We start from the raw sequence: 22,119 nt of genomic DNA, 5'->3' as shown, positions 1-22,119 counted from the left end.
AATATGCTTTGTTAAGGTAGTAATACTCAATTATTGTTGTACACGTTGTATAGTGACCCTTTGCACATAGTGATACGAAAACCACAAAATTGTTAGATATGTAGATATGTAGATACGAATTTATTTTTATTTTTGTTGGTAAAAGTATATATTATCTCGGTTAATTTTGCAATTAACATGTTTAAATATTAAAGGGTAGATAAGGTGCAATACAAGAGATTAACTAAATTTAACAAACATATTATAATAGTAGAAAAATTTTAAAAGTAAAAAATTGTATTATTTGTATCAGAATAAAATTTACCTTTTTGTCACTTTCGTAAAGCTGAAACATATAATGAAGGAGGCATGCATCTTAACCTTTTGTTTGGGTTATAATTAATTAAAAGGATCTTAATAATAGTGCAATATATATTATTAAGTATAGAATTTTCCAGATGATAAGGTTTTGAATAAGATAGTTTTGACCCGAGAAATTAGATTTGATAGCCTATCAAAAAGGAAATAATGAGTTTGATTCTGATATTGTATAAGCAAACGCTCATATATATTTTCATTTTCCCAACTGCATACGCTAACTACCATATTGGAATCTCAGAGAATCAAAGGAAGCATCATTCTATGTCTGGAAAAAAAAAGTCTACTATATATATATATACCCCTTTGTAAACTATATGTTTATTTTATTTGTCTTTTCATGACCTAATTTTTTGACTTCTTTTAGAAACCGAAATGGATCCATCATACTCTCTTTTTTAATGAATTTTCCACATTGAAACTAAAGAGACGCAGAAACAACTAAAGTAAAGTGAGAAAAAATTAGTGGCAAGAAAGCTAGGCTACTAAAAGAACTGTTTTTCCACTTTGTGGCCCTTTCTTTACTTCGTTTCTATTTTTCTTTGTTAACAGCTTAAACTTTAAAGTAATAATTAAGACGGTTCATACATTCACATCATGGAAGAGATCTTTAATTTGTGGATAAGATATAGTTAATATGGGGGTATATGTGGCCAAGTAATAACTTAATTTTAAATACGGTGACGCTATACAGGTATAAGTTTTTGTAATTAAGTCCGCACAAGTTCAACAAAAAAAATCTACCTATGCGTTATTATTTTTTTTTTCGCATTTTCTTAGTATAAAATTTTTTATTAGAGAATATAAAAATTTATTGATATAATACAAAAAATTTTATACATAATATGTAAATTTTACACAAAGCATAAATTTATTAATATAATACAAAAAATTTTATCTATAACACAAAAATTTTTACTATGATTATAATTTGTTGATTGGGTAAATTAATATTTTAGATATGTGGTTCTTCAAAAATTATTGTACTATGTATAAAAAATTTTTATACTATGCATAAAAATTTTTTATAATGTGTACCAGAATTTTGTGCTATATGTATTTTGTTGGTTGAACAATATTTTGGATATGTAGTCTTTCAAAAGTTTTTTATTGTATACTAAAATTTTTATATTGTGCACCAAATTTTATGTGTTATATACTAAAATTTATATGTTGTTCGTATTTATTAGTTGGGTATCAATATTTTGGGTATGTGAATCAAAATTTCTTTGTTTGAATTTTTTGAACATATATAGAAGAAGATGATGACAACAATAATGATAATGATAGAGGATGAGAAGAAAAAAGAATGAGGAAAAGAAATTAAACAATATTAAAAAAGAAGAAGACGAGGATAATATAATCTTCAAAAGTTTTTGTATTAAGAATTAAAATTTTTATACTCTAATTTTTTGAACATATATAAAAAAAATGACGATGACGATGATAATAATAACGATGAAAGATAAGAAAAAATAATAAAAAAATAAAAATCAAACAACATTAAAAAAAGAAAAAAAAAACGACGATGATGACAACATTGACAAACAATAATAAAGGAACGAAGAGAAAAAAAAAACAACGATAATGCGTATATACATAATATGATTTGTTGTGTACTATTAAATAATATCTTTATGACATGACTTTATTATACACATAACTCTGCCTTCAATATTTACCTTTTAATTAGTGTTCATAGCTTTAATGAATATGAATAGAATTAATTCCATCTTCAAAAGACGCCATTATATTATGAATATAATTAATTCCATCTTCAAAAGATGTCATTATATTTTTTATTCCATTTTTTCTACTAGAAATATTGGTATTCTAGTTTTAATGATTATATGCTCCACTGCTACTGAATTTGGTGCAATCATGGCTTAAACAATATAATATTGATAACCTTCTTTAGATACATTGAATAATATCCGTGTCTTGAACCGCATACAGGAGGTTTGTGTGTTATTAAATGACTATTGCAATTGCAAACTCTCATGATTTATTTGGTATGACAACATCTTAGATGAAGCTTATTTTGAGCTTCAGAGTTATTTTTTTTGTGAAAAGTAATGTGGTATAAATTATAAATTATGTAATTTGTAACTATTAAGTTGTGGTTTATAATGTACTTGTATTGTGATGGAAATGTTTCACTTCATTTTGGTCACACATTAAGTATTTACTTCAGCATTGTGTGGTTAGGTTCTTAGATTGCTTCATCAATTGACTGACAGCTGTCTTCATGCATTATAGGTTCTGCATGAAGAACCAATGTGTGACCTCTTGTGGTCTGATTTAGATGATTGCTGTGGTTGGAGAATATCTCCATGTGGTGATGGATACACATTTGGCCAGGATATCACATATTAGTTCAATTTTTGAAGACTATATTTAATTTGAGTCAAGTTTATCAATGATGTGATTAATTATTGTGCATAATCATTCAAAGACTCAATTAATACAAAAAAAATCTCTCATGGATGAAAAATCAATACAATTTTATCTAAATCAAGATTTTATTTTCTTGTGTGTTTTATTTATACTCCTAGTTAGTCACAGTTAATCTGTGTCCATATCAATATGTAATTTGATATTTTTACATATATTTGTAATCATATTTATAATTTTCATAAAGCTTGAATGGCTTTTTTTTGCCTTGCAACATTGTTTAGTGGGCATTACACACTTTTTTGTGCAATTTAGAATCAAAGGTAAACAAATTTTTTTTACCTACTTAATTTCATTCTAAAACCAGTTGGCATTTTTTATCTTCTCTTTTTTTTGGTAGATCAATATCAATATAGAATATCTCTTTAGACCCTTATTTTTTTGCACTCAATTTCTATTACCTATCCAATAAGAAAGACTATTATCAAAATATGCGTTTTGTTTCTGGCATTTTATTTTGGAGATATTATTCTCTTGATTTATTATTACTCTTGTAATATTTTAGCCATATTTAAATTGCTCTTATTTTTGTATTTGTTTAGATGTAAAATATGTCTGTTGTTAGAATTTCTATTAAACATTTTTATTTATTTTAATAAAAAATTTTAAAGAAAAATCATGAAGTCAGATTTAATTATAATTATGACAGAAAATAAAAGATAAAAAAATGCCAGATGATAGGTTATAATTAATTTGTTTTTACTTTATTTATGATATTTTAACCATTTTTAGTTTGTTCTTATTTTTATGTTTGTCTAGATGTAAAAGCAATATAATTGAGTAGCTTTATGAAGTCAATTTTTTTAAATATAATTGTGAAAATTGTGGGGGTTATAAACCTCCACAATATACATTTTTCTTTTAAAAATTGCTTTCACAATTGGAGCGGTTTACAAACTGCTGCAATTTTTTAAAAAAACCTGTTAGTCAAATCACGGTGGTTCTAAACCATCGCAAATAATCTAATCCTAATTTGCGGTGATTGTGCCAGCGGTTCATTAGAACTGCCGCAAAGTCAAATCTCTATGCCCTAAACTGTAAAGGTTATCGAACCGCTGGTATACCATTTTGCAGTGGTTAAAAACTGCTGCAAATCTCCAAAAAAATTGCCGCAATTTCCCCGTGTCTTGTAGTGAATGTGGGAACAAATATCTCTCTAAAAAAAACGATTTAATCGTGTCTTGAAATTACAACACAATTAAGTTTTGTCATTTTTTTAATCATAAATTTTTTAACATATTTAATGTATACTAAAATTAACTACTAAAACCTCACTACAATAAAAAACATATTAAAATATAAAATACATATTAAAATTAAGTTAATATATATATATATATATATATATATATATATATATATTTATACACAATTGTATAATAATAAATTTCGATAACTAATTTTAATAATATTTTTGTATAAACATAGATCACGTTACATAAAATCAATTTTAATTAGGCTAACTTTGCTATATTAATTATACATATACATACTGATGATAGATGATATAAGGACAAAAGAGACAATTAACAATAATTCTTCTTAATAGATTGACTAGGACTAATCGATTCTCAATTATTGTGATTATTCCTGACTGATTCAGTTTAGTTCTATTATGTACTTTTTCCTTGTGATATAAAAGGAGGCAAAGTACTTCAAAGGATTATACAAAAATTCCATCCAACGAAATTATCTAAAATATTTATAAATTTGTCCCAATTCATTATTTAGTATTTATCAATTATCAACAAAAGTTTATATATTTTAATTTTTTTTTACATATTATAACAAAATTAATAACACTCTAATAATTCTTATAGAGTCCCGCTAGAAAGACAATGAAGTATCTATACAATATATACAATGAAATTTTAATTTAGCCCATTTTAAAATAAAAATGAAAATAAATCATTATTTATCCTAATTGAAACCCTCAATTTCAAATTATCCCCCATTTACCTGTTTTAACCGTCAATAACCTTCTCCCCCCACCCCTCAAAATCCCACACTATCGCTGGTCAACCTCCCCCGAACTCTCTCACTGCCGCCTGCACCCGCAACCTGCCGCACTCGGACGAGAATTGCATCACCCACCCCCTTTTGTAGCGCCCAGCTTCCACACCCGTACCCGGTCGCTGGAAGCAACCGCGGCGCACCGTTCTGGGCTGAACATCCCAGCCTTGCGTCCCCTCGTGCCGTGGACCAGTCATCGGCGCTGACCCGAATAGCAGCACTCGGACCTGCTTCCCGCACGTTATCTCTGCATCAGCCTGCTGTCACAATCCTGCCTCCTGCGTCGGAGAGTTGATGCCGTGACCATTCGATAGTCCAGGGTCTCATTAGTGTTAAAGCCCCCATCTCCGACCGTATTCAATCATCTACGGTTAGTGGGTTAATTTCCTTTTTTCAGGATTCATCTTTCTGTTACTTTGTGTTCTAGACACAGTTTAGCCTGCTGAGATGTTTGATTTTACATGGTGGAAAACTGAATACATGCAATTTTAGTGAGTAGGAACATGATGAATAAGATGTTTGCTGAGATTATTGAAATTGATTTAAACATAGCCCAGAAAAGTTAGCAAAATTTAGGTAATCTGGTTCAAATAGCAGAATATTTTTTCCTCGCCTGGTTGTCCTTTGCATGCAGTATGACGTAAGCAAGCTGACCATTGTCTATCTGTAATTGACCCCTAATTGGATGGTTACTTTAGCAAGATATCGGATGGTTGATTTTGATGATAGATTTTTTTCTTTTTCTGCATATATGCTGTCTGTTTGTGCTGTTAGTGGTTGTATTGAATTTTAATTAAGAATGTAATAATTGAATAAAAGTTCTTAATTTGTTAGATGTTTATTATCAATTAAAATGGATGTTCATTTTACTATGTATACAGATGGTTTGTTCATTCGAAAAGTGGATGTTATTTTACTTATAATATTGATCTTTTGCATTGATTTGCTGAATTCTGCATGTACATGCTCCATTAGTTTCTTTTGTTAAGTGGTTTGGGAGTAATGAAGAAGATTTGGATTAGATTTAGTTTATGTTTTCTTGAATTGAAGTTGGGTTTGAGTTAAGCTATTTAAACATGGTGCACAGATGAAATTTTGGTTAATTTGTTAGATGTTTAGTATCAACTAAAATGGATGTTCATTTTCTTTAGAATAAGTTAGTTGGCTGTAAAAGTGATTTGACCATCTCTTTGAGATTAAGGTACTATATTCACTCTTAAAGTGAACAACAATTAAGTTACATAAATAGAACAAGAAATTATATTTTTTCTCTCTCTTACAGCTACTGGAAATCACAAGAGACAGCAAGGTATGATGCAACAATAAGGTTGCTGTTGTATGACTTTGGTGGTCACAACCCAGAATTTGTAGTCTTGAAAACAGTCTTTGCACAAAGGGAAAGGTTGCATGACACTCACCAAACCACACAATTGCACAGATGCATGCACTGGGTTGCATGCTCAGTCTTGTCAATGAATGCATGAAATTTCATGATCGATCTACTGGTTTATGATGGCTAATCATGCATTCAAATGATGTAGTGATCCATTAGAAGGTTAAAGGTCTTCAATAGAAAATACCATAACATATAACATGTCTCATAATATGATATTTTGAATTAAGATAAGAAAAACAAGTTTAATTTACATATGCTTACAAGTAATACTGAGAATTCAAGATAAACCTGCCAACATTAAAGAAGTCCTTGAGTTCTTGATGAAATATCTTGAATTGCTCCACAAATGCTTGATTATATTCCCTTGGGTTCTTTGTGATTTTAGCAAGCATAGCTTCTGTTGCATCCAAATCTTCAAGACCACCATTTCGGTGAAGCTTGTTTTGTATAGTGTGCTTAATTTGTAATTGCCAAAAAAGAGCATGAAACAGGCAATCTATCATACATTAAACTGAAATGGGATTACATACTTGAGGTACTATGGGAAAACAACTTTGAGGTCATATGGGATGTCATTTCGGTGAGAAATATCTCTAATTCGAGTTAGAGGAGCAGATTCTTGAAGAGCTTAGCGTTGAAGAGCTTAATACTTGTCATCATGATGCAGCATTTCTTGAAGATTCTTCTTATGTAAACACACTTTTAAATCTTGATGACTAACTGTTGACTTTTTAGTATTTCTCTAAACTATAAATTATATATCTCATGTAAATGTTATGTAATAAAAAAATTTCTTTTAATTTCAAATTAAGATTTTATTTATTTTTCAATTTAATATCAATGTTTACAAAAATTCTATTTTAATCTATACTTTCTAAACCATAAAACAAAAGAAACACGTGGAGCATGCGGATGCAAAAATCAGAAAATTAAGTAAAGGACAAATGGTATATCTAAAATAAACATTCACTTTAAAAAGAAAGAAATAATTCGCATAGACAGTAAAATGAACATCCACATTAGTTGATAAAAAATAACTAAGCGATTGATCAAAAATACCACTCGTGCATCATGCTTAAATGGCATAACTAAAACTCAGCTTAAATTCAATCAAATTAAACTAAATCTAATTCAACCTATATAATAAAAAAAACTTGCAGGCCATATGCAAACAAAACGTAGGAAATCAAGCAAAAGACAAATAATATACCCAAAATAACCATCTACTTTAGAATGGAAAGAACCATCTGCAATTATAATAAAATGAACATCCGACTTAGTTTAAATAGCTAAAAAAAATACAATTTAGTATTTGTTTTACAAATCTAAATGTCACATAACTCTGTTATAACTTAATCACTTATATATATCTAACTACAACAACTCCAAGCATACTTGAATTCAGTGAATGGTACACTAAATCCAATTCTACAATATGACCAAGTTCCGTCTCATCAGTTTCTAGCTCATTCACACCCGTCACTTCCACGATCTGCAATCAAACACACAAAAAAAAAACAACCAAAGGAATTAAGTGACATATGGTACTATGACATAAATATCAGCAATATAAACCACCAAGAAAATGACTAACTTAAACAGGATTAAGCATGTTAGTAAAATTTTAGTTTATAATAGGCACTATGCTCACTATTTTTTAACAAATGCTTCTAATCAGGCAAAATTATATTAAATTCACTCCAAATCACATATACATCTAAATTAGAATGAAAATAACTATGGACCTGCCTAGTAAAATGAACATTCGGCCTATATTAAAACTACTTTACACTAAGAGTACATCAAAATTAAATTCTATAATATATATCTATACTTCCCTCATGAAAAAGAACCATTGGAGCTCCAAGCCATAGAAACAAAAACAGATAATGGATATATACAAAATACTATTCTCTCTAGAATATACATTATTTGCCGCCTATAACTTACATTTTCTGCATTTTATTTATATCAATTTAGTTAGACCATAGTATAAGATCTTATCTATGAGTTAAGACTTATTTAAAGACTATAACTCAAAGAAACCATCATAAAATAAAATTCTAAATAGAAGAAACTAGAAAAGAAGCACTTGTACTACCTTTTCAAGAGTGAAAGCAAGGACTGCACAAGCAACACCAGCACCTACAATGATAATGTCATCACATCCTTCTAAGACTTCTAGTGGAGTTCATGTACCATTTACTGATGTCTTTATACTTTGTGCATATGTTGTTGCACTTGGAACAATAGATTTTCTCTTGTTTGATGCAGAACGTACAAACAAGCACAAACACCAAACTAAAAGCTATGACACTTCCAAAAATGAACATATAATCCATTGCCAAGAATAAGAACAAGGGATTGGTGAAACTGCGAGACATAGTTTGGGAAATAATGAAGATTAATGAGAAGTAAGAATGGTGATACACCCTTTTTGTTCTATTGTTCCTGTGAGTCTTAACGTGTTCTACTCTTTTTTTTTTAATATCTAAAAAACTTTCTTCAACAATAAATGTATACCAATGCCACATAATTAAACAACAAATAGCAACAACACTAATAAATTGACCACATTAATATAAACACTCACACTGTTATGATTTAGTCCATCAACATCACAACTATGAATAGCTACAAAAAATGTTATATATAATGATAATTATAAAGCAAAACCAGCATCATAGTGGTTGAAAACCAATTTTAATTGCTCAAAACTTCAAAGAACAAGTGATGATGCATGTGATCATTTATGTTCAAAACCAACATGAATAAACCATTTCATTCAAATCATTCAATAAAACATGGTATGCACTTCTTAAAAATATACCAAACAATTGATAACATCTGAATTGTTAACCAAATTGGTATTTTGATAAAAAAAATCACAAATAAGTGCATAAAAAAATTCAAGCTCAAACATCATTAGAAATCACATAAAACTGCACAATTGTAAATTATAATACCTCATGAGAATAGAATTTAAGTCAAATGCTGGCCATACATAAGAATTAAACAAAAGATTTCATTTAGGCATTTCATCGAACATATGGTGTGCATCATGTGTAAACAGAATATTCAGTTCAATAGAAGCAGCAATCAACCTATAAAATTCAGCGAGCAAACACATTCAATTTAGCAACAGATATTAACTAGTTCTAAGTCTAATCTATATGTAGAAACCATAATTAAAAACAATAAAATAAATAAAATAGAAAGAACCGGAGATAAGGAAAGGGATGAAACCTGCGTCGATGAAGGAGAGAAAGAAGAACGGGGGCTGGTGTAGCAGCGAACACCAACCGTGAAGGAAACACTCCAATCGTGCGGGAGGACTGGTTGGGTAGCGGGTTGGGTAGCGCCGACTGCTCAGGTTGCAGCAGACTTCATGGAGGTTGGTTCTCTAGCGCCGGCAGTGGGGCTCTCTTCGGTGGCTGCTTGGTCAGATTGGAGAAAGGGATTTCTGCTAGGTCAAAAGGAGAGAGAGAGTTAGATGAATAAGGTAACAACAAAGGAAGAATCCTAATTTCATTCGAATTTAAAATTTGAAATAAATAATAATTAATTACTTTAATTATCATTTGATTTTAATTATAAAATTATCCTCATTGTAGACATTGTAGAGCAATTACATTGACTCCTCATACTTTTCCTTCTTCTAAACTCTCAGTATCAAAAACAGACATTTGACTTTACCAAAAGACAGCCATCCACCTTGAACGGAGGTCAACGGCAATATCATGCCACTGGAGCAAAACAAGAAATCCCTCGATAATCATACCCGCTGAAGGGTTGACGGTGCTTTTGAGTTGTAACTGCCTCGTTGTGACAAAATTCCCAGCATTCATCATTTGCTTTCTTCTTTAGCTTCTATGCCATTTCCGTTGTGATAATCAGAATTACAAGATCTGTCTCCTTCTTGCCCTCTTAGCTGGCATTAGAGCTACGAATTATCAGCAGAAGTAGTTTGATTTCACAGTGCTCAAACGTGGTGCAGTAGGAGATTTTTCAGTAGACTCAGATTTTAAAATCACTATTTTATTCAGAAATGGCTTCTGATCTTTTTCGAAAGTGTCACCTTGAGCAGGCTTAGTTGAAGGGTCAAAGAAGAGAGTGTCAGAGCTTCCATCCACAATGAAACATGAATTCCAAACCCAACACAAAAGCCACCCACAGACAAATCTCATCACTTTCACCAGAATAAGAGGAAGGTTCACCATAATCAACCGTTAGCAGGAGTAGCCACAATGTGGCATTGGGCTCGACATTTCCCTTAGAGTATGTCAGTCATGTCATCTCTCCCAAGATTTCTAGTTTTGCTCCTTCGGCATGATATTGATGATGACCTCTGTTTGGGGTGGATGGTCATCTTTCGATGAGGTTAAAAGCTATCTCTGTTTTTAATATTGTGACTTTAGGAATTTGTTGGAGTGTTATTTTGTTATGATGTTTAGGAAAAACAAAATAAAATACATAAAATTTTGTTTATAATAATTAAATATAAAACAATGAATAGGGTAAATTTATAAATATTTCAGCAGCTTCATTGAATGGAACTCTTATAGAGCAGTCCATCAAATAATTTACCATAAAATAATATCAATTAATCATATATAGTTTGAAACCCCTCTTTAACCCTTCCTTCACGAAAAAAAAGTTCAAAATCTTTGTTAAATTACCTCTTATATTCTCTCAAGCAATGGTAATCTATTAGTCCTAATCAATTTATTAATGATCATATTATGTATAAATAAAAAATTAGTCACTGAACTAATTATTTAAATAAATATATTAAAGATTTAATTATTCTACTGGTCTCTATTTGATAGGAGTATTAGTATAACTACTGTCTTAAGTCTCAGGCTATAAGTATTACTGAGTCAGCTAAAGGAGATTAGGGAGTTAACTTTCTATTTAGAATCAGTTAGAAGTTAGTAATTCAGTTTAAGAGTTAGTTACAAGTCCATGATTCCATAACCTTCTAGATGGGATTTCTTTTGTAAGTATAAAAGCCTTACCCACTCAATGTACACTCACTTTACCAATTCATACATTCAAAATGAATTCAGATCTCGTTTTGCTTCTTCCCTCTCTGCTTTCGAACCTTTGCTTCTCTACTCACTCTTCTTCTCAGATCTGACTCTCTTCACCAAGACCACAAGTTCTTGATACCTTTCAAGGTATCAGAGCTTATGGTACCACAACTTCCGTAAAGTTCAAGAAATCAAGCTTGTTTAGCTGCAAGATTCAGTCACGATGGCACAAGGGTTCACAACAACACTGATTTTGATGAAATTGGATAAGGACAACTACTTACTGTGGAAAGATCAGGTAGAGTCAATAATTGAAGGTAATGACATGCTGAATCATATCATGAAAGAAGGAATGCCTCAGCAGTTTCTGGTGCTTGAGAATGGTGGAGCTGGCACAGTAAATCCTGAGTTTTAGAAATAAAAAGGCAAGATGCACTTCTCAAGTCATGACTATTAGCTTCAATGAGCAAACTATTTACAATAAGAATGGTTGGATGTGTGTACACATGGCAGGTTTGGAAGAGATTGGAAGATCACTTCTCTTCTCAAATCAAAGCCAAGGTAATGCAGCTAAAGAATAAGCTGAGCACTATTCAAATTGGTGCCTCTGTCACTGAATATATCTTGTCAATAAAAAGAACAATAGATGCACTAGCCTTTGTAGGCAAATCTATGAAGGAAAGTGACCATGTAAATGCAATACTAAATGGCTTGACTGAAGAATACTCGTCAGTGATAACCTCAGTGTTAACAACATCAAGATCTCAAAGTATAACTGTAGGCGAATTAGAAGCATTACTCCTATCACATGAAAGCATGTTAGCAAGATTTAGAAAATCAGAATCACTTGTGCAAGCCAATTTAGCTCAGTATTACCAGTATGGACAAAATTAGCAAATGAGAAGAGGATTCAGAGGTGGCTTCCGAGGCAGAGGTAGTAAATTTAGAGGAGGAAGAAATTCATACACTGGTGACAGAATGATGCAAGAGTCACACATTGGTGGTAGAGGTATGCAAGAACAGTACAATGAAGAGAAAGGAGTGCAAGAACAAGAACATGCTTATTATGAATATGGAAGGGGATAAAATGGAAGAGGTAGAATGAATGGTGCAAGAAATTTTATGAATGCATGAACACAGTATGAGAAGCCACAATGTCAAGTATGTGATAAAATAGGACACACTACAAAGACATACTAGTACAAGTATAGTGAGGATCAGTATGAAGAAGACTACAGCAACACTAACCAGATCAGCCAGCCTTCAGCTAACTTCAGCAAGGTACTAGCTGCACCTGCTACCATTAAGGATCCAAAATGGTACCCAGATTCAGGTGCCACACATCACATGACACAAGATAAACACAATTTGGTTGAGAAAGAAGAATATGTTGGAGATGAACAAGTTGTCATCGGAGATGGATCAAGTTTGCAAATCAATTTAGTTGGTAATTCAATCTGATTTGAGCTCTAGGCTGTTTAAGTTGAGAAAAATTCTGTTTGTGCCTGAAATTACAAAGAACTTAATGAGTGTCCCCAATTCTGCTGTGATAACAGAGTCTTTTTTGAATTCCATGCTGATAGATGTTGTGTTAAATCACAAGAAACCAAAGAAATTGTGCTTCAAGGGAAGGTCGATAAAGGCCTCTATAAGTTTGTCAATTTTGCTGCACATACACCACCAGAAGCTCATGTGACCACTCTAAACAACAAGAATAGTCTCCTAATATGGCATGCCAGATTAAGACATCCTAGCCAAATTATTTTGTCAAAAGTCCTAAGCACTTGTTGTAATTTTTCTTTTCTAGCAAGCAATAAAATAGATTGTTCAGCCTGTTGCATTGGAAAGTCCCATCAATTACCCTTTCCACCCTCACAAATAGTTTATACATAACCCTTGCAACTTGTATATATAGATATTTAGGGTCCAACACCTATGTCTGACAATAATGGAAATTGGCACTTTGTGAAAATCATTGATGCATTCTCAAAGTTCACTTGGCTTTATCTCATTAAATCTAGAGCTCAACTAAAGTCAATTTTTAATCACTTCCAACGAATGATTGAGTTGCAATTAATACAAAGTTAAAAATGATACGAAGTGATAATGCTACTGAGTATATTATATCTAAGATCTTGCAGGAAAGGGAGATCATACACAGGTTTTCTTGTCCTCATGTGCATCAACAAAACGGTTTAGCCGAAAAGAAACACAGACATGTGGTCAAAATGGGGCTGACCTTATTAGCAGCAGCCTCAATCCCTACAAAATTTTAGGATGAAGCCTTTGCTACAGCAGGAAAACTAATCAATATATTGCCTACACTTGTATTGGAAGGATAATCACCAACTAAAAAACTACTTGGAAAGAAACCAACTTATGAGAACCTCAGGATATTTGGGTGTCTATGCTTTTCTCATCAAAGGCCCTATAATAAGCACAAGCTTGATTTCAAGTCCTCCCCACGTACTTTTATTGGATATGATTCAGCTCGTAAAGGCTACAAATGCCTCACTTAACAAGGCAAAGTCATCACACCTCCAAGTGTGGTATTTTTTGAAGAAAGATTCCCTTTTCAAGAAGCAAAAGAAGCAGCCAGCAACAGACAAGACTCATATATTTCAACCCCATAAATTTCAATTATTTCAACAATACCAAGACTCAATAAAGTCAGCAGGACAGCACCAGCTCCAGCCATTAGTATCAGAGAAGAAAGCTCACTCATGATCGATTCAACTGGACAAAATTCAGCAATAGCAGTAGCAAATTCCTCTAGAGATGCAAGCTCAATCAGAACAGCATCAGTTCAGCAAAATTCAGCAATTGGAAGCTCAATTCAAACAGCACAACAACAACTTAACCTTGGAGCAAGTTCACTTGAACAAAGGCCAGCAGCAGAATCAGCACCCCCCATCCCAGTTCTAATCAATGATATAGAGATTGTGTTGCCAATTTCAGACCCTGAGGCTAGTCAAACAATGCCAAGAAACTCACATCCAATGGTCACCAGAAGTAAATCAGGAGTATTCAAACCAAGAGCCTTTCAAGCAAGTGTAGAACCAAGGAGTGTATGTACAACAAGCTCTCAGCCTACTCGAATGGAAAGCAGCGATGAAAGCAGAATATGAAGCACTGATGAGGAACAAAACTTGGGAATTGGTCACTCTCCCTCATAATAGAGAAGTAATTGAAAGCAGATGGATGTTTAGGATCAAGTACAATGCAAATGGGTCATTACAAAAACATAAAGCCAGGCTAGTAGCACAAGGGTTTGCACAAAAACCTGGGTTTGACTTCACTAAGATATATAGTCCAATGGTAAAACCAACCTCCATCAGGCTACTCCTGTCAATTGCCTTAGCAAAATCTTAGGTGATAAGGTAGTTAGATGTGAACAATGCATTTCTGCATGGGGAATTGATAGAGGAAGTATATATGAAACAGCCCAAAGGGTATAAAATTGGTGACTCATCCCTAGTGTGCAAACTGAACAAGGCTCTCTATGGGTTAAAGCAAGCCCCAAGAGAGTGGTATCACAAGCTGACAAATGGACTAGGTGCAATTGGCTTTCAAGCGACAAAGTCAGATGTCTCAGTTTTTTTGAGAAATGTTGATGGCACAAAGACCTACATACTAATGTATGTGGATGATATAATTATCACAGGTGAGTTAGAGAATCATGTGAAAGAAGTAATTGAGCAACTAAATGCAAAATTTACACTCAAAGACCTGGGAAGTCTCCACTACTTTCTTGGAATTCAGGTGGAAAAATCAAAGGCTGGTGGTTTGCTTTTATCACAGCAGAAGTACATTGGTGAGGTTCTAAAGAAAGCTGGCATGATTGGATGTACAAGTTGCCACACCCCATTGCCATCAACTATAAAGTTCTCAACCCTTGGTGGGTCAAAATTCATCAATCCTCAGCTTTATAGGTCAGTAATTAGAAGGCTACAATACCTGATAGTGACTAGGCCAGAAACTATGGCGAATGGTGAAGAGGATCCTGAGGTACCTTAATGGAACAAGAAACTATGGGCTGTACTTGAAGAAAGAGAGCTCAATGCAAGTCACTGCATATAGTGATTCAGATTGGGCTGGAGACCCGGATGACAGGAAGTCTGCAAGTGGGTACTGTGTGTTCCTAGGTGGAAATCTGGTTTCGTGGGCATCCAAGAAATAAACTGCGGTTGCAAGATCCATTATAGATGCAGAGTATAGAAGTTTGGCTGATCTAGTGGCAGAGTTGCTGTGGGTAAAGAACTTAATGATTGAACTACAGCGTCCCTTGAAGGAAGCACCACTAATGTACTGCAACAATCTGAGTGCAGTACTATTAGCAGCAAATCCAATCTTACACTCAAAGTCCAAGTACTTTAAAATAGACCTTCACTTTGTAAGAGACCATGTAAACAACAAAAATGTCAGAATCAGCCACATTCCAGGAGCAATTTAGGTAGTTAATGTTCTAACAAAAGCAGTACCCTTAGAGAACTTCATACAGTTCAAGTCCAGGCTGAATATTGTTAAAATGGAAAGTGATGAACAACAAGCTTCTCAGAAAAACAGAACTCGTAGTAACACCTAAAGGGAGTGCAGAGGCTTTCATTTGTGTGTGTTTGCAACAACAACAAGAGGTATTTCACAAGAAAAGGAAAGTGGAGATGCTGATAGGAGTATTAGTATAACTACTGTCTTAAGTCTCAAGCTATAAGTATTGCTGAGTCAGCTAAAGGAGATTAGGGAGTTAGCTTTCTGTTTAGAATTAGTTAGAAGTTAGTAATTCAATTTAGGAGTTAGTTACAAGTCCATGCTTCCATAACTTTTTAGATGGGTTTCTTTTGTAAGTATAAAAGCCTCATTCATTCACTATACACTCACTTTACCAATTTACACATTCAGAATGAATTCAGATCTCGTTTCCCTTCTTCCCTCTTTGCTTCTCTACTCACTCTTCTTCTCAGATCTGACTCTCTTCCCCAACACCACAAGTTCTTGATACCTTTCACTATTATTTTATTAAATTTTCAATTAGGCTTCTATACTTTTTTCTTTTTAATTGGGTCCCTATACTATATCAGATTTTATAACTAAGTCCCTACCGTAACAAAAATATTAGAATTAACAGAATATTCTATTAAACTATACATAATATTCAATCAAGTATTAGACATATTCATTTTGTTTAACGGAATATTCCGTTAATTCCGACATTTTTGTCACGGCAAGGACTTAATTACAAAATCTGATATAGTATGGGACTTAATCGAAAAAAAAGTATAGGAACCTAATTGAAAATTTAGTGAAACTATAGGGACTGACAAATTGAATAAACCTATATTAAAATATAAATATATATATATCAAAAATAATATATAAAAAAATTAATTTTAATGCATTGATAGTATAAAATATTTTATATAGTTGTTCAATCATATTTATTTTTTTAAATGATTATTTACGCATTCAATATAAAAAAAGTTATTTTTGCTATTATATCATTATATAGTTAAATGTACATGTAAAATTATTTTACATTCATAGTATATTAAAATTAAATTTATAAAAAATACATATAAATATACATAAATGATAGATTGATAGTAGTTAAGACTTAAGAGCATATTAAGATTCTTAATTTATTAAATAGAATTATTATGAATTATAATAATATACATTAAACCCTAACTTTAAATTCTAAAACTAGAACTAATTCTAAAACAAAAAAGTTAAACACACACTTCATGGAATGACCCCATAACATCCCTTTTTAAATTATCAATTAATCGGGTTCACACTCAGGCACGCCTTCAATGCAAGAATCATTTTTGTTTCTCAATTAAGTAGATGTAATAAGAGTGTGAGAGAGATCCACATTCTCTTCCAATGTTGTCAATACCGGTTCGATTTAATACTATTTCAGTATTCAATCTCTATAATAAATTGTTTTATTAATATTTTCTTAACAACAAAATATATATTTTATTAATTAAAAATAATTTAAATACATAACTAATTAGTAATAATTGTATTTTTATACCAATATAAAAATATTTAATGTATAAATAATATTTTTTTAATATATTATATATACATCTTTTATAATAAATACTGTTTTGACATTAATAATTTTTTAACATAAAATATATGTTTTATTTGTTTTGTTAATTAAAAATTAATTTAAATATATAACTAATTAGTAACACTGTAGTTATACACGTGTCAAAAATATTTAATTGGTGAAAACTTTTGCTACCGATACACTCCACACCACTAAGAAAACTAGTTATTACAGACGGATATTTTCGAATGATTTTATCCCACGGAAATACAGACAGAACTTGCGAGGAATTTTTTGTCGGAAACAAAAAAAATGAATTAACATAAATTACAGACGGAAAAGAGAATTCGTCGATAATTCTGTCAAAAAAATTAAATTTTTTTTGGAAAATGGTTACCGACAGAAAATCCGTCTGTAATTAGATAACAAAAATGCCGCGTTTTATTAAATTATTATAGATAGAAAATCTGTCTGTAATTTAAAATACTTCGTCGAAAATATTAAATTAAACCTAACCTACCCCCGCCCTCTCTCTCTCCATGGCAGCCTGATAAACCCCGATTTTGTGGTTTATCTTGTGCTTATTTTAGGGGATTTTATCACATTTTTTCACATTTATTCAATGAAATAGCATGGTTTTGTAAATTCTCCTTTAATTGTGCTTGAATGTGAAAACATGCTTTTTAGGTCTTAAAATAGCTAAATTTAACTCACCTTGATTCTATTAGATGCCTTGATATATTTGTTAAGTGATTTCAGATTTAGGAGGCAAAGATTGGATCAAGGGAATGAAGGAAAATCATATAGGAATGGAGAACTCATGAAGAAATGATGGAATCGCAAAAGCTGTCAAGCCAACCTTCTTGCACTCAAACGACCATAACTTGAGCTACAGAGGTCCAAATGAGGCGGTTCCAGTTGCGTTGGAAAGCTAACATCCGGGGCTTCGAAACAATATAAGATTTGCCATAGTTGCATCGCGTATAGAGGCGCGCACGTGCACATTACGCGGATGCGCCGATGGTGGCACATGATCCACTTAATGCAACTCGTGGCCAGCGATTTTAGAAGCCTTGTGGGCCCAATCCAACTCATTTCTGATGCTATTTAAGCCAAGGATTGAAGGGGGATCAACACACACTCAATAGTTTTAGCTTTAGGAGTAGATATAATTAGTTTCTAGAGAGAGAAGCTCTCCCTTCTTTCTAGAATTAGGATTAGGTTAGATTTAGATTAGGAATTCTTAAATCTAGGTTAATTTCATGCTTTGATTCACTTTTTCTTTATCAATTCTTGTTCCTATACTCTTCTTTTCTCTAATTTTGGGTTTCATTCTTGTAATTGTCACTTTGTTGTTGATGCACTCTTTCTTCTTATATTTTCCTTCAATGAAATTTGAGGTAGTTCATGTAGATCTTGTTTCCTTTAATTGTTGTGTTGATTCTCTACATTTGATTGTTGTTAGATTTAATTCTTGTTGTTGATTTACTATGCTTTTCTTTTATGCCTTCCAAGTGTTTGATGAAATGCTTGGTTGGATTTTAGTATAGATTTTGTTTCTCTTGGTTTTGGTTGAGTAATTAGTGACTCTTGAGTTATCTAATTCCCTTGTTGATTGATAATTGGATGTTGCTAATTGATTTGATTGCCTCTAAGGCTAGTCTTTCCTTTAGGAGTTGACTAGGACAAGAGGAATCAAGTTGATTCATCCACTTGACTTTCCTCCTTGGTTAGAGGTAAACGAAGTGGTAGCAATGAACAATTTATGGTCACAATTAAGGAGGATAACTAGGATATGACTTCTAATTTTCATATCTTGCCAAGAACTTTGCTAGTTGTTAGTTTATTTCCTTTGCAATTTACATTTTTTTGTCTAAAATCTCAAAAACCCCAGAATACCTCAAACCAATAATCATACACTTCATTGCAAATACTCCGGTTAATTCTTATTTGGGGTTTGTTCTTTGTGACAACCAAAATTTTTGCATGAAAGGACTATTGTTGGTGTAGAACTATACTTTACAATGAGCTTTCATTTGTCAAATTCTAAACCACACAAATGAAACACGAGCTTCTTCCTCTCTCCGTCGCACGAGCTACTTCTTCTCTCCGTGGCTGCTACTTCTGCTTCTTCCACCGCTGTCACTGTCGCCGCCGCTCTCGTCGCGCCTACTCCCATCATTGGTGAGCTCTTTCTTCCGCCCCTCTCATCGCATCTTCTTCCTTTGTCGCCTTTTCCATCTAATCTCAACTCGCTCTCTTAGTTCTTCTCGTAAGCATCTCAAATTTCAGGTATATATATCATGATTTTGTGATTTTGCTCTTCGTGATAAACCTTAGGACTCAAGTTTTCTATGCAAATTTTAGGTTTGTCATACTCTGCTTTTGTGCTTCGTTTGAATTTGCGGGTTTACTCTGATTTTGATGAATTTTTTTATGCAATCGAAGCTTTTTTGACCTAAAATTTATGGTAGGCCATTGCTTTCGACTGAAGGCTCTTTCACTTATTATCATTTGCTTAGACGAACATTGAATCTGTTTTGTTCTGCTCTGTTCAAGTAATTTCTAATTCAATTTGAGCTATTTGTTTGATAATTATTTACAGCTTTCATTGTACGAAGAAAGATAGGCACAAAAAGATTCACACATCTCGATCATAACATGGAGATGGAGATCAGCATGGACCTGCTTTTCTCAAACACGGTCAAACCTCTCAGTCTTTGTCTCTTTCCGATATCTTCACTCTTAATGATGGATCTGTAATACCTTTACTCAAGGTTAGGGTTTAAGCTCTCTTTCGTGCACACTACTTGTTCTTATTTCTGCTCAAACTCATATTAATTTCCATATGCAGACTGCAAATCCTCCAGTGAGAGCTAATGTGTTGTACATAAGCCCCGAATTCTCTCTCCCTATCGCGTAAGCATCAATAATCTCTACGAATTTCTTTTAATTTGATTTAGATTCATAGGACATTCATACTAGATGGATACTTATATATATATGTTATGTGTATCATAAAATCGTACCTTCAAAATGGACTATTGCTAAACTTTTCTAGGTAGATGCAGAATAAAATATGTAATATTATAATCTATTCTTTCAGCGTTGCATAGTTCCATAGCGACAATACATTTATTGCTTCATCTTTTCTAATTACCATCTTTTTTAATGTTATCTTTTGCTGAGTAGTTATTTTTTTCTTTACTACTTTTTACCAAGTAATTTGATATTCATGTAGACCTGCATGATACAGGGAAGCTATCAAAAATACTTTTAATCCATACTTTGATAAAGGTAAATTTTCTTAGCTGGTTTATTTGTTTAAAGATAGTTGCTGCACCCTCTTCTCTTTGTTGTTTGTTTTATTATTGGCATTCTGACATGTGTGTCCATTAGCAATCTGGTTTCAAAACTCTACTCTTTACCATTTTAGCATGTTTCATGCCTCCCACCATATTCAACCTGTTCCTGCCACAAAAGAAGATGTATGATTTCATTTTAAGCATTTCTGTTTCTTCTTGGCAGTTTTCTAATCTAACTCCTTGTGATAAATTTTTATCGCAGATAGAAGCCGAGGCATCTTCTGTTCAGGCTGTTGTAAGGACTCTCCGCCCTTTGAAAATTGTTTTGGATAGAGTGGTTTTGACTTCAACTGAGGTGCTCCTCAGTTGCTGGCAGGTTACTTTGCCTATCATAAGAGAGTTTTAATCTGTAGAAATGTCATTAAGTTAATTCTCTTTGATTTATGTGTAGGAAAATCTAGTGACAGAGAGAAAAGAGAAATCGGTTTTAATGAATGCTTTTGAACTTATTTCAAGATCACAAAGCTTTAACCTTGACAGCTTCTTTGAGCAGCAAACAGTAAGTAAAATATGATATTTGATCTTAATTTGATCATATTAACAAATTTATTTATAATTTGCATGAAAACTCACTTTAAGAGAATTATTTTTTATCCATGTGATTGTACTTGATTAGGAAAATGTTGATAATGGTTAACGAGAAATGATTAATGATGCTTAGCTTGTTTAATTATATTTTCTTGATGAGAAAGTGTTCTGAATATGTTGGACCCTCGAGATAGGACTAATTTTAGAGCATCGTACTGGTCTAGTAAAGGGGAAGTGATTCTTCTATCCCAGAGACTTTAGTTTATAAGCTAACTTCCAAAATATGTCTAATCACTGAGATTCATGTGCAGCCATTCAAAGGTTACTCCAGTAGCGTTGAACTGAAAATGACATGACTAATGTCGAGAATATTAACTTCAACTTAATTAGCTTATTAATGTATTCTTTTTTACCATGCAGCATATTTTCAACTAGGCCTCCCTATATATTCAGCAAAAGCTGTCTGATTCCGAATGGGCCATCCAAAGTCCCCAACATAGTTAGAGAGTGCCGAGTGGCTATCATATTCTCTTTCTTGTTCACAGTTCTCTTTTTATGTTAATTTCATTCAGTATTATTGAAATCCTGTAGAAGTGTCCTGTTCTATGATTGCATTTCGAGTTGATTATCCCTAGAAAATAGCCAAATAGGTTAACTAGCATTTCATCATTGAGATTATTTTTTGTTTTATTCTTGTCATCCAGGTTTTCTGTTCTTAATTAGAGTAACTACTGTAACATTCTGTGTCACTCTGGCCGCCTCACTAGCTACACGCCAGGGATAAAAGTCTATGGCTACATTTCAAGTTTGCCTGCAGATTTGGCTGGTAGTATCTCTTCTTGCCGATGGTCTTGTTGTTGATGGGCAGGTTGATACCTCTCTATTTACATAATGCACTATTTTTTACTTCATCCT

General features: G+C 32.6%; 1 protein-coding gene across 1 annotated transcript; it reads left to right on the top strand.

Moving 5' to 3' along the window:
* Positions 1–15,781: 15,781 nt before the first annotated feature.
* On the top strand, positions 15,782–21,313 carry LOC130980634 (uncharacterized). The gene is made up of 8 exons (XM_057904294.1): positions 15,782–15,802; positions 19,990–20,088; positions 20,166–20,230; positions 20,568–20,608; positions 20,711–20,799; positions 20,879–20,992; positions 21,068–21,175; positions 21,293–21,313. Exons 1-8 carry the CDS (start codon positions 15,782–15,784, stop codon positions 21,311–21,313), a joined length of 558 nt encoding a protein of 185 aa, XP_057760277.1.
* The last annotated feature ends 806 nt before the right edge of the window (positions 21,314–22,119 follow it).

This window comes from Arachis stenosperma, chromosome 5 (genome assembly GCF_014773155.1).
Source record: "Arachis stenosperma cultivar V10309 chromosome 5, arast.V10309.gnm1.PFL2, whole genome shotgun sequence".
NCBI classification, from domain to species: domain Eukaryota; kingdom Viridiplantae; phylum Streptophyta; class Magnoliopsida; order Fabales; family Fabaceae; genus Arachis; species Arachis stenosperma.
This window is presented reverse-complemented; position numbering and strand designations above follow the sequence as displayed.

Coding starts and splice junctions, on each gene's coding strand:
- LOC130980634 (XM_057904294.1), top strand. CDS start 15,782: ATGGAAAGTGATGAACAACAA. Junction 20,609..20,710: donor TAATCCATACTTTGATAAAG/GTAAATTTTCTT, acceptor TGTGTCCATTAG/CAATCTGGTTTCAAAACTCT. Junction 20,800..20,878: donor TTCCTGCCACAAAAGAAGAT/GTATGATTTCAT, acceptor TTTTTATCGCAG/ATAGAAGCCGAGGCATCTTC.